The sequence below is a fragment of the Lynx canadensis genome, chromosome B4, assembly GCF_007474595.2.
Source record: "Lynx canadensis isolate LIC74 chromosome B4, mLynCan4.pri.v2, whole genome shotgun sequence".
Taxonomy (NCBI): Eukaryota; Metazoa; Chordata; class Mammalia; order Carnivora; family Felidae; genus Lynx; species Lynx canadensis.
Window position 1 is genome coordinate 54947645 of NC_044309.1, and position 13599 is coordinate 54961243.

Sequence of the window (13599 nt, forward strand, 5' to 3'; positions counted from 1 at the left end):
TTAGTTAAATACCAGAATTTCACATTTAATCCCGCTTAGAGACAATTCTAAAATTATAGATTATCCCTTTAAAATATAGCTATTGCTAAGAATCAGTCTTTCATGATATACTGTGATAGGGTCAATTAAATAAAGATTTTTACATTATTTAGATTTTTTTAAATGTGTTGACACCATTATTGAGTCACTCTTTGATAATTCATCGTTTGGTTGATGTTCACTAACTATACTCCACTATTCCTTGCAGCTTGTATCTTGACATTCAGAGCAAACTCAAAGTGCTCTGGTAGAAATGAATATTAAAAAATCATTCACAACTATGTCACACAACATAACAGCATTATGTGATGCAAACTACAACAGGTTTGTAATAACAGACCAGGCATGACTCTTGGCTATGCGACTTTGGATATAGCTAGAGTTATCACTGTAGAAGTTTCTTCATCAGTGGAATGAGTAAACATATTATCTTCTTTTCATTTTGAAATTTCTAGGAATACAATAGTTTGCTTAATATAGGTGTGCTTGGGACACATCATGGATGATGTAGTTTTCTGATGAAGATTGGGATACATCATGGATGATGTAATTTTCTGATGCAAACAGTTTCATCTATAATATGAACTGAGATTAATGTTTGGCACACAATCATTCAATCAATATTTACAAATGAATAAATAGATGCTAGGATTCTGGAATACCAATGATCTGAAACTTAGTGATTAGTTCAACTTTTATACACATAGATGATACACATTTGTTTGTCTTCTTAAATACAAATGATTTCTGGCTGACTGTAATCTCTAATATTCAAGTCTTGAATTCTGGCAATTAAACAAAAATGATTAGATACTTACTCTGACCCGAATTACATTGATCTCCACAGCCATCAGGAGTCCATTCAAGATGACCATCATGCCAGTGATGCAGAAACGCAAGTCTGATACTCCCCAACCAGACTGCCAGTACTTGACTAATTTTATGGTTTTTGTAATAAAGGCCATTACCCAATACAGAAATAGGGCTGGAAAAATAAAAAGGAAAAGGAAAAAGATGCATTTTTCCCTGATTTTAAAAAAACTTCATTGAAATTTCAATATAAATATCATACTCTTTAAGAACAAATATAATTTTAAATATTCTATTTCCACATAATTTTATTTTTTAAGAAAACAATTGGAGTTTTGAACTAAAGGTATGGTGATGACTTTAAAATGCTAGTGCTTCTGGACGCCTGGGTGGCTCAGTCAGTCCAACTTCAGCTCAGGTCATGATCTCAGGTTGGTGAGTTTGAGTCCCACATCGGGCTCTGTGCTGATGGTGTGGGGTCTGCTTGGGATTCTGTCTCCCTCTTTCTCTTCCCCTCCCCTTCTCCCTCTCTCTCTCTCTCTCTCTCAAAATAAGTAAATAAAACTTTTTAAAAAATGCTAGTTCTTCCACTCTGATTATATGTAATAGATGGACAGATGGAAAGAGACATGTAAATAGGAATAACCTACACTCTGGAACTTGTGTAATTCTGTAGACTTTAAAATTGCTTTGATCTCCTGGTCTTGTTTTTTGTGTTTTTTTCTTATGAAGCCTCAATTATATTACATGAAGAATTCACAAGTTGTTATCTGTGTAACCTATCCAATAGGTAATCTAATGGTATTATGCTGGAATTATTATGGAATGCATATAGCTTTATAATGGCGTTTCTGCTTTCCAGATAGCATTCAAGTAGTAACTCATCTCACCCAAATGGTTTAAAATACCACATGCCTCCACAAAGAGAAGAGAAGAACAATGATCCTACAGAACAAACTCAGACCTTAAGTAGTGGGATGAGAAACATAGGCATCTATACCATCTCATACCCACAGCCGGCCTTTTATAGCAAATATGAGATGCGCACAGAGACTTTCCTAGAAATAAAAGGTTCAGTATACTTCACACTTTAAATAAAGGTCAGTACAAATAAACATGGGATGAGAAAGAAGAAATCCAAAACACATATGAGACGATCCATTGTACAGCACTTATCAGAATTATTAAAGTTTAAAGGTGGTCACAACTTCCTTAGAAAAAGAATTGAACACTGGCATATAAGCTCATCATCTATCTTGTTTTAGCATAAAATGAAAAGTGCCAGAATAGATTTAGAAAGAAAAAAAAAGACTACATGCTAACTAAAGATATTCATCTTAAATATAAAGAAACAGATAGTAAGTAGATGGAAAAAGACATACAATGAAAACAGTAAACATAAGAAATCTGAGTGGCTATATTAATATCAGATAAAGTAGACTTAAAGACCAAGAGTATTATCATAAAAAGTACTAACCTAAAGGGATACATGCACCCCAATGTTTATAGCAGCATTATCTACAATAACCAAATTATGGAAACAGCCCAAGTTTCCAATAGTGGATGAACGGATAAAGAAGATGTGGTATATATATTCAATGGAATGTTAGTTAGCCACAAAAAAGAATGAAATTTTGTCATCTGCAACAACATAGATGGAGCTAGAGAGTACTAATCTATGTGATATAGCTCAGTCAGAGAAAGACAAATACCATATGATTTCACTCATATGTAGAATTTAAGAAACAAAACAAACAAGCAAAGGGAAAAATAAAGAGAGAGAGAGGCAAACCAAGAAACAGACTCTTAACTACAGAGAGCAAACTAATAGTTACCAGAAGGGAAGCGGACAGGGGAAGGGGTTAAACAGGTGATGGGTATTAAGGAGGGCACTTGTGATGAGCACCGGGTGTTGTATGTAAGTGTTAAATTACTAAATTGTACACCTGAAATTAATATTACACTGTATATTAACTAACTGGAATTCAAATAAACACTTGAAAAAAAGACAAAGAGTATTACCAGAAATTTTGAAAACTTTTAATAATGACAAAGCGTCAGTCGATTTTTCAGAGAGACACAACAATAAAAAAATACACATATGCCTAATAAAGATTTAGAAGATCTGGTAGCTATCAACCACTTTGAACTGTTTGATATTTATAAAGCTATATAATACTTAGTATTATAAAAATACACCCAAACACCTGCAGCATATACATTCTTGTTAAGTGCACGGTCCTGGCATAGGCTACATACTTAGAAAACAAGAAAAAATAAACTTAAAATGACAGAAATCATATAACATATGTTCTCTGATCACAATAAAAATAAATTAAAAATCAAGAACAATAAGCATATTGATTTTCTATTGCTGCTAAGCAAATTATGACAGGTTTAGTTAGCAGCTTATACCAACACACAATTATTTTCTCACAGTTTCCATGGGTCAAGAGCCTGGGCATGGGTCAAGTGGGTTCTCTGCTTCAGGGTCTCACCAGACTGCAATCCAGGCCTTGACTAGGGCTGCAGTCTTTCAACAGAAGCTCAACTGATTTGATGTCTTCATCTTTGCCATACTCTATTGGCTAGAAGCAGGTCACAGGTCCCACTCACACTCAAAGGTAGAGAATTATACAGGGTATGAACACCAACGAAAGAGATTATGAAGGTAAACTTCAAGTCTTTCCACACAATAGGATATCTATAAGTCTCCAGATATTTGGAAGTTAAACATAGTTGTAATTGACCCCATGTTACAACATAGTTGTAATTGACCACATGTTAAAGAAAAAATCGCTAGGGAAATTAGTATTATAGCTAAATTATAATAAAAATACTACATATTAAAAATTTAAGGATTGCAGCTAAAACAACACTTAAAGGAAAATTTATGGCTTTAAATATTTATTTTAGAAAAAAAAAGACAGATCCAAAATCAATGATCTAAGCTTCCATCTTAAAAACTAGGGAAAGAAGAAGAATGAACAAAATAAAAGGATGAAAATGATAGAGATAAGAGTAGAAAGCAATGAAATAGAAAAAAAAATAATTGAGAAAATTAACAAACCCAACCAAGCCAAGCAGGTTGATTTTTTTTTAAAGATCAAGAAAATTGCTAATTCAGCTAATTCCCCAGCTAGACTGATTAAGAAAAAAAGGAAAGGGGCGCCTGGGTGGCGCAGTCGGTTGAGCGTCCGACTTCAGCCAGGTCACGATCTCGCGGTCTGTGAGTTCGAGCCCCGCGTCGGGCTCTGGGCTGATGGCTCAGAGCCTGGAGCCTGTTTCCGATTCTGTGTCTCCCTCTCTCTCTGCCCCTCCCCCGTTCATGCTCTGTCTCTCTCTGTCCCAAAAATAAATAAACGTTAAAAAAAAAAAAAATTAAAAAAAAAAAAAAAAAAAAGAAAAAAAGGAAATCATAAATTGCCAGTATTAGGAAAGAAAGAAGAATTATCTCTACATATCCTGTATACTTAAAAAGGATAATCAGGGAATATCTTGAACAACTTCATGACAAATAAAAAAACTTAGATGAAAGGGAAAATTTCTTGAAACCTGTAACTTACCGAAACTGACATGAGAAGAAATACTCTGAAAAGTCTATGTCTAATAGAACAGTAAGTTTATAATTTAAAATCCTCATTTAGATGACTAGGCAGGCAAGAAGCACATATGCCCATAATAGAGAGTGTGTACTCTGAATAAAAGAATCAAGATTAAAAAGAAAAAAGAAAAGGATTTCTAAACCCTGGAAAGACTGAATCTAGCAGAATGAAATTTACTGTGCATAAATGCAAAGCTTTATGTTTAAATTAAATATTGTATGTGTGTTAATAAATAAACACATAAATAAATAAATAAATAAATAAATAAATAAATAAATAATAAAAATAAATAAAATCCTCACTTAGTTAAAACTCCAGGCCCAGGGGCACTTGGGTGGTTCAGTTCATTGAGCGACCGACTGTGGTTCAGGTCATGACCTCATGACCTCATGGTTTGTGAGTTAGAGCCCTGAATCTCAAATCTCCTTGCTGTCAGCCTATCAGTGCAGAGCCCTCTTCAGATCCTCTGTCCCCTTCTCTCTGCCTCTGCCCTGCTTGCACTCTCTCAAAAATAAACAAACATTTAAAAAAAAATCTCCAGGCCCAAATGATTTCACTGATGAATTATTTTGAACATTTAAGGAAGAAATAAAATTAATCATACACAATGTCTTTCAGAAAATAGAAAAATAGAAAAAACTTTTCAATTCATTTTCAGAAGCCAGTATAACCCAGCATATGAAAACCTGACAGACATTACAAGAAAATAGACCAATATGCATCACAACATGGATCTAAAAAAACTTAGCAAACAAAATCTAGCAATATATAGCATGGATAATATATCATGACCATGTGTAACATAGCCCAGGAATTCATGGTTACTTTATCATTTGAAAATTCAAGCAATTAATTTAGTACATTAACAGAAATATAATTGTCCCAATGGATGCAGAATAAAATCTTTAATAGAATTCAACATCTATTCATGATTTAAAAGTACAAAAACAAAAACAACTCTGAGAAAGCTCTGAATAGAAGAAAACTTACTCACCTGATAAAGGTCATTTACAAAAAGCCTATAAATAACTTTATAATTAATTATGAAATGTTGATGTTGTTCCCCCTAAAACTGGACACTAGACAAAGATTTCACTCTCCCCATGTCTATTTTGCATTTTACTGGAGGTCCTACCTAGTACAATACGATGAAAAAAGCATAAAGTTTGAAAAGAAATAAATATAACTGTATTATCAGATGATATGTTTGTATATATAGAAAATCCTAAGAAACCTATAAGGCAATATTTAGAAGAAATAAGAGATTTTCCAAGGTTTCAAAACATAAGGTCAATATACAAAATCAACTGTATTTCATAAACATGACAAACAACTGGGAAATGAAATTTAAAATACAAGTCTATTTATAATAGCAATGGGAAAACAAAAAAAGCTAATAATAAATTTAGTAAGACATGGAAGACCTCCACCCTGAAAAATAGAAAACATTGCTAAGAGAAAAAAAAAAGAAGACTTAAATAAATGAAGAACTGGTTGTGAAATTCAATATTGTTAAAATGTCAATTCTCCTTCAAACTGTTGTAAACATTCAGTGCAATCCCTATCATAATCCTACTGAAATTTTTTGGGGAGAGAGTAGAAATTGACAACCTGATTCTAACCATATATGACAATACAATAGAACTGGAATATCCAAGGCAATCTTGGGAGAAAAGCAAAGACAACAAGTTGTATGGTATACTATATGATTTCAAGACCTCCAAAGCAGTAGTAATCAAAACAGAATAGTAATCTTATAAAACTCACAAATACATGAGGAGGGCACCTTTTGGGATGAGCACTGGGTGTTGTATGGAAACCAATTTGTCAATAAATTTCATATATAAAAAAAAATATATGAATAAATGTATAATATGTACAAGACATTTGCGCAAGAAAAATCAATAAAACATTGAAAGGAATTAAAAAAAAAACAAATACATCAAAGGAACAAACTATAGAGCCAAGAAACAGATCATACTTAAATAGTAATTTGACTCAGTATTTTACAAAGGTCCCAAAGCAATATAATGAGAAACGGAAAGTCTACCTCACAAATTATGCTGGAATACATGGATATCCGCTCGGGAAAAACAAAAAAGAACCTTGGCACCAACCTTACACCACAATTAATTTTTAAATGGATCATAGTCCTAAAAATAAAAACTAAAACTATAAAGCTTCTTTTAAAAAAACACACACACAAGAGAATGAGGGAAACATATTTAGAGCAGAGGCAAAAATTTCTTAGGACCCAGAAAGCAATAATTAGATGTGAAAAAATGATAAATTATGCTACAGCAAAATTAAAATCTGCTCACCAAAAGACCCAGTTAAGTAAATGAATGTGCATGCCACAGACTGGGAGCAAAATATTCTCAAAACATAGATCCAATGACATACTAGTATCTAATATGTACAAAATACTCCTGCAACTCAATAAAAAATGGGCAAAATATATCAAAGAGACACTTTACAAAAATCACAAATGACTAATAAACTTATCAAAAAGTGCTCAACATCATTAGCCATCAGGGAAATGCAAACTAAAACCACAATGAATTATCGGTACATACCCACCAGCATGGCTAAATTAGAAAAATTAAATCATCAAATGTTGGTGAGCATGTGGAAAAACTGGAACTCCTACACATTATTAGTGAGTATATAAATTAAACCACTTTGGGAAAAGAACTTGTGGGTTCTTAACAAAACATAAACATTTACCTACATACCCTATGACCCAGCAATTCCACTCTTAGGTATTTACTCAAGAGAAATAAAAACATATATCCAGGGGTGCCTGGGTGGCTCAGTTGGTTAACTTCTGACTCTTGATTTCAGCTCAGGCCATGATCTCATGGTTTGTGGGATGGAGCCCACATTGGACTCTGTGCTGACAGCAAAGAGCCTGCTTGGGATTCTCTCTCTCTTCCTCTCTTTCTGCCCCTGCCCCACTCATTCTCTCTCTCTCTCCCTGTCTCAAAATAAATAAATCGCACGTGAATGTTTATACCAGCTTTTCTTCCATGATAGCCAAAACCTGGAAACAGTCCAGATACTTACTGTTAAGAGAACGGAAAACTGTGGTATATTTATACAATGGAATAATACCCAACAATTATAAGAAAAAAAATATTGATCTGTAGTACGTTAGGAATGAACCTTAAAAAATCATGCTGAGGGGTGCCTAGGTGGCTCAGTTGGTTAAGTGTCTGACTTCAGCTCAGGTCATGATCTCATGGTTCATGAGTCTGAGTCCTGCGTCAGGCTCTGTGACAGCTTGGAGCCTGGAACCTGCTTCGGATTCTGTTGTCTCCCTCTCTCTCTGCCCCTCCCCCACTTGTGCTCTGTGTGTGTCTCTCTCTCTCAAAAATAAGGAAACATAAAAAAAAAAAAAAAGAAAAGAAAAAAAATGCTGAGAGAAAGAAGTGGTTACACAAAAGAATTTATACTGTATGATTCAATTTATGTGAAGTTCTAGAACAGGCAAATCTAATCTTTGGTGGAAAAAAATCAGATTAGATTTTGCCTCTGTGGAGATGAAAATGAGAATTGACTGGTAAAGGGACACAGGAAAACTTTCATGGATGATGGCACTGTTCTGTATCATGATATGGTTACACAGGTGTGTGTATTTAGCAAATTAAAATTTCTATACTTAAGTATGCAAATTTTATCTCCCAAAAAGAACTGTAGAAAAATTTTAACTCTAGTTAATGATATGCATGCTGAAATAATTAGGAGGTGAAGCCTATTAATGTCTGTAATGTACTTTAAAATGTATCCAAAAATAAGATGGCTGGATATAGGGATGGAAAGATGTAGACATGTGATAAAATAAACAGAATAAATTGTAAATTGAAGAATCTAACTACATGAGTATTCTCTTGTTTTTGTTTTTTTTTTCAACTTTCTGTATATTTGGTGATGTTCATAATATAATGTTGGGACAAAATCAGTAGTTTTGTGATCTGAAAATAAGTGTAATTTTTCTGGGCCCAAATATTTCTCTCCTAAAATAATGAGAAACTTAGACTTTTATCTCTGTAAGTCCATCCAACAATATGAGCAAATTGTGCCCTCTGTCTTGTATCTGCTCTGATCTCCAAGCCAGACTCTGATCACATCTCCTTCAAAATATTATTAAGATGCATATTTCCCTTCTAATTATATCTTACAACTCTTATATCTTATTCATCATCAGTTTTTCAAAAACTTAAATGTCTAGCATATTGGATATCCAATGGTATGTGTATATATTTTTGCTATTGCTGTTAAAAATTTCACTCTTTTTCTTGGCATCCTCATAAAAAGATTTCTGTGATAGCATCTGCTTATCATGTTGTACTAGACGGCCTTCTATTAAGATAATTCAGACTTTGACAAGCCTTTTAAATTAATATTTAACCCAGTCTACTTATTTGTGTTAGACTGCCTTTGCCCAATCATCTGATGTGGTGCAACACAATTAAATAATCAGTATTTCCCACTAATACATTTAAAATTTTAATGTCCTCTGGACAGGCAAATAAAATATTTGTGCGGTTTAATTATTATTTTCACAAATTTCTATATTCATCATTGAGCAATCAGGTGAACTCTCTGAAACTTATAAAATTGTAAGCATTCATTCACACACAGATAGGTCTGCCTGCTATTTTAGGATATTCACAGGTCCTTGAAGCCGAACCATGATCCATGTTCTACACCTTCATCTTAGCTCTCTTTATGCAAATGTACCCTGAGCTTCTGGGTGGCTCAGTCGGTTAAGTGTCCAACTTCCTCTCAGATCATGATCTCACTGCTCGTGGGTTCGAGCCCCACATCGTGCTCAGTGCTGACAAGCTAGGAGCCTGGAGCCTACTTCAGATTCTGTCTCCATGACTCTGCCCCTCCCTTACTCACTCATTCTCTCTCTCTCAAATATAAAAAATAAAACATAAAAAATAAATTAAAAAAAAAGAAAATGTACACCGAGGAATGCAAGGATTGGTCAAAGTATTAAATACCACTAATTGGATAAGTGACATTATTTCAATGTGAGGCAAAAATAAAATTAGAACACCTTAGAGAGGCTCTTATTTCCATAGGACAAGGAAGCAAGAGAGGCTAAAAAAGAAAAGGTTAGGCATGAAGCAGATCTGAGGGGCCATGCTTTGGGGACAGTACAGTTTTCAGCATGCTGTGAAGCATACTCTGCTGCACGAAGTCCCCTGATACCTCGGCAGCAATGCTATGAAGAGTGTGACATTGCCCCCGCCTCAGTGAAGGCTGAGACCTTCCGAAAATGCCTCAGGACTCCAAGCCAGGGGCAGAAACACACAACCAGACACACCAACTTGCTGCTGGGGCAGGATGGTGCATGGGTTCAGATTCTTAGAGTACAGCCTCTACTAGCCAGAAGGCTAGCACACCTGTCCACTTTGCTCCTGCCTCACACTAACACATCACAAGGGGCATCTGTGAACGGATGTCCTGGGGGTCGAGAGTTTTCACAGCCTAGAGCACTCAGTGTATCTTCATCTCCCCATTCACCAGGAGACTAGAGAAGAATAAACTACAGTGTTTTTCCCATGCTTCCCAGTCCCAACCCCCCACAGACAGAGTGTACTAGGAGGAAAAAAATAGTTCTGGGGTTGAGGGGGACACTTGATCATACTTACCTAAAAGCAATTTAGGAAAATTTGATGTTTCAATATTATGATAATATACTATTGATGTTGTAGTGGCGACAAATCCCATCACAGCTGGCATGAAGAGGTGGAGATGCCGTGATTCCCGCCGTCTACGGAGAGCGGTACAGTATCAGTGTCTAGAGCTGATGGTTCCAGATTCTCATTTTGTTTCCATTTGTTCTCTAAAACTTTCTCTTAATAACAAGATATTTAATATACAGAATGCAGTAGCAGTGGCTACGAGAACATGCAAAGGTAGACTCCATTGGGAGACATAATTCTGCTCAAAGGGTTTATCCCAACACAGAGGAGCAGGTACCACAGCTCAACAAGACCTTAAATACTCACAACAAAAGTAAGTATGTAACTACTCCTATTCTGAAGGGCAGAACTGCTGAAATAATTTAACACCTAAAGCAAGTAAAAACTACCGGATGAATGTGAACTCTAATGTATGTGAGAAGTACACTTATTCTTTTGATGGCTTTCCTAAACTATATGGCTGTTAGTGATTTCTCCATTTCTATTAATTCGTTCAACACAAATGTGTGTGCTGTGTCCAGGCATGATTAGTTGTTGAGATGCAATAGTGAATGTGACAAGATATAGTGTCCATAGTCATAAAGCCCAGTGTCTGTTGGTGATACCAAGAGTAAGTAGGAAATTATCGCCCAGGTGAAGGGACTATAAGTGCATGCAGGGTTAGTGTCTAAGGAAGAGAAAGCTGTGTGAAGGAACCTACTTCTGAACTGAGGCCCTAAGAATGAGGAACTGCTGTTCAGAGAAGGAAGAGAAGACTGTTCCAGGCAGAGGATCCAGACATGTCTAACACAAGCAACTCAATATGATTGAAAAGAGACCAGATTTCATTCTGAGGGTAGTAGAGAGCTTCACTCGGATTAGAAATATGACAGAACCGGATTTACGTGGTGGACAGCCCTCAACTCCATTTACATTAATAATGTAAGCTGGTAAAACATTTAACTGTTCTCAAATTACTTAAATACATTCAGACATAAACGGTATAGGGAGTGATTAGTTTGAGAGTGGGGGAAAAAGGAGCATTTGGGAAAGTCGCTTCAGAAGAAGTACAGTTGACAGTGGAAATGGAAATATGAAAAGGAATCCACTAATCAGGAATGTGGAAGAAGAGCATTTTAAAAAGAGAGAACAGAATATGTAAATACATAGAAGGAGGAAACTGTGTAACATGTTCAAAATTCCAAGTAGTTTAATATTCTCAGAGAGTTTGAAACAGGATATGTGGTGAAAGGCTCTGTATGCCATGGTAAGGAGCCGGAATCTAATCTTTTGGAAAATCTAAATAATTTAACAGGTAAGTGGCATGGTCAGATTTTAGGGGGTTTTAGACAAATCAATCTTGTAATAATGTGGATGATGCAGTAGGTAGGTAGTGTGTGCATCTGAGGAGAGGGGACAGACATACAAGGAAGAAAAGCAGTTAGCAAACTGTGGGTATAGACCAGGCAAGAGATGACAGAAGCCTGAATTAAGTTTCAGCAGCAAAAACATGAAAGAAATACAACATCTGGAAAATATTCATTGTTAAAATGGACAGGACTTTAATAGTGTTAGGGTATGAGGGTGAGGGTGATGGAGACGTAGAGAATAATTACCAAGGAGCCTGGATGGGGGGTGGGTAACCAAATAAGACTTCAAGAGGATGAGCAGATTGGAGAAAGGAAGCCAATAAGTTCTAGCAAGGCCACGCGGGCTGTGAAGGTGTCTAATAAACATGCAAAGGGAGTTGTCTAATAAGCCAAGTGTATGCAGAGATTTGGAACATGACCACTGATATTCCTGGAATCATTAATATAGACAATTTTAAAATACCATGATAGCGTAAAAGCTGGTTTAAAAACCACCTACCATCCCCAGAAATACTTCAAAACAGTCAAAAAGTAGGAAATAAATATTTAATCACTACAGAAATTAAGAAATGCTTCCAGCATTCTTTTACTACTGAATCAAAGAAAGAATTAAAAAATCACTTACATAATATTTAGGAAATTTAAAAATGAGCATACTACATATCAAGGCCTGTAAATAATGTTGTCAAAACCATATTCAGAAGAAAGTTTATAACCTTAAACATATTCAATAAGAAAACATTGTAATAAATAAATAAATTATGTAGTCAAGAGGAAAAAGAATGACAAAACATCATTAAGGAAGGCAATGGTAAAGGATGAATAAAGACAGCAACAGCCACAGTAAAGTTTTATATTTATATTGTGGCATTTCTTTATTAGGGATTTGATGTGTGTTTTAAACATGCTAGTATCTGTATTAGGATTGCTATTATATTGTTAGTTGTTTACTTACAAACTTGTACAAGTTTCGAGTAGTATCCCAACCCTATTCTTTCCTTATGCTCTGTTATTTTTAGAGTATGACTCACAGACTTCAAGGTTCTGGTAGATGCACATATATCACATTATAGCAGAAAATCTTTACTCAGAAAGTAAGGAAGAAAATCAAAATGCATTGATTTTGTCCTCATCATGGAGGAGAAAAAATGATTTCAAAAAAAAATATGAAAAAAATAAAAGCTTAAATGAAAAAAATAATAGTGAATATTTTAATACACACTTTTAGAATTTGAAGAATTAAATAATACAAAAATAATCACCACACAGGACTTGAGTAATCTAATCAGTAAACTCAATAAAATTTTATCTCCAACAAGGAAAATAGAAAATTATTTTCTAATTCCCATTAAAAACATATGAAATAATCAAATATTTAACTATAATGAAAATGTTAATAAGTCCCAAAATGTATTTAACAAATTACATGCTTTAATAATCTATCAACCATATTAGACTAAAAAGCAAACCAAAAATGATTCCTAGACCAAGGAGAGTAAATAAACCAAGGAGAGTAAATAGAACTACAAGCTATTTAGATAGAAACATAAAAAATGACATTTCTTATAAAAATCCATGCAAAACAGATAAGGATGTTTGTTTCAAAAGAAAAAATGAGTAACTTCAATATTTGTATTACTAAAAAAGAAAACCAAAAATACAATTTGGAAAGTCTTTGCATTGTTTCACTAATTATAATGAGCATTTGTTATATTTTAAGAAAAGAACTGCTCACAAATATTTTCTTAAATAAGAAGGAATGAAGGATCAGCGGTGTCAAACGTAGTTAAGTATGATAAGGAAGAAAAGGTGTACATCAAGGTGTCATTAATGTTCACTAGGATTCTTGTGGAAGCAGTTTCCAGAATAGGACAAGGCAGACAAGAAAAGAAACTAAATTTTGGAGGTCAGGAATCATTGGAAAATGACTTTTTGAGAAGCTTGGATGAAAATGGTAAGGGAAAGCAGTCTGCAGCTAAAGAATGGGAGGAGGTAACACAAAATCAAGAGTGTATTTCTGCTTGGTTTCAGGACGGGCCTCTAATATCACCACGTCAATAAAACAAGTTACTTCCA

General features: G+C 34.6%; 1 protein-coding gene across 6 annotated transcripts in view; it reads right to left on the bottom strand.

The window, feature by feature from the left end:
* The window catches only part of ABCC9 (ATP binding cassette subfamily C member 9), a 138779-nt gene that overhangs the window by 114345 nt on the left and 10835 nt on the right, over positions 1-13599 (bottom strand). For all 6 annotated transcript variants that reach the window (XM_030321920.2, XM_030321921.1, XM_030321917.1 and 3 more), the window contains exons 6-7: positions 10121-10242; positions 858-1024 (exon numbers count right to left, since the gene is read on the bottom strand). In XM_030321920.2, coding sequence (XP_030177780.1) covers positions 858-1024; positions 10121-10242 — 289 coding nt within the window. The remainder of the gene's footprint in view (positions 1-857; positions 1025-10120; positions 10243-13599) is intronic.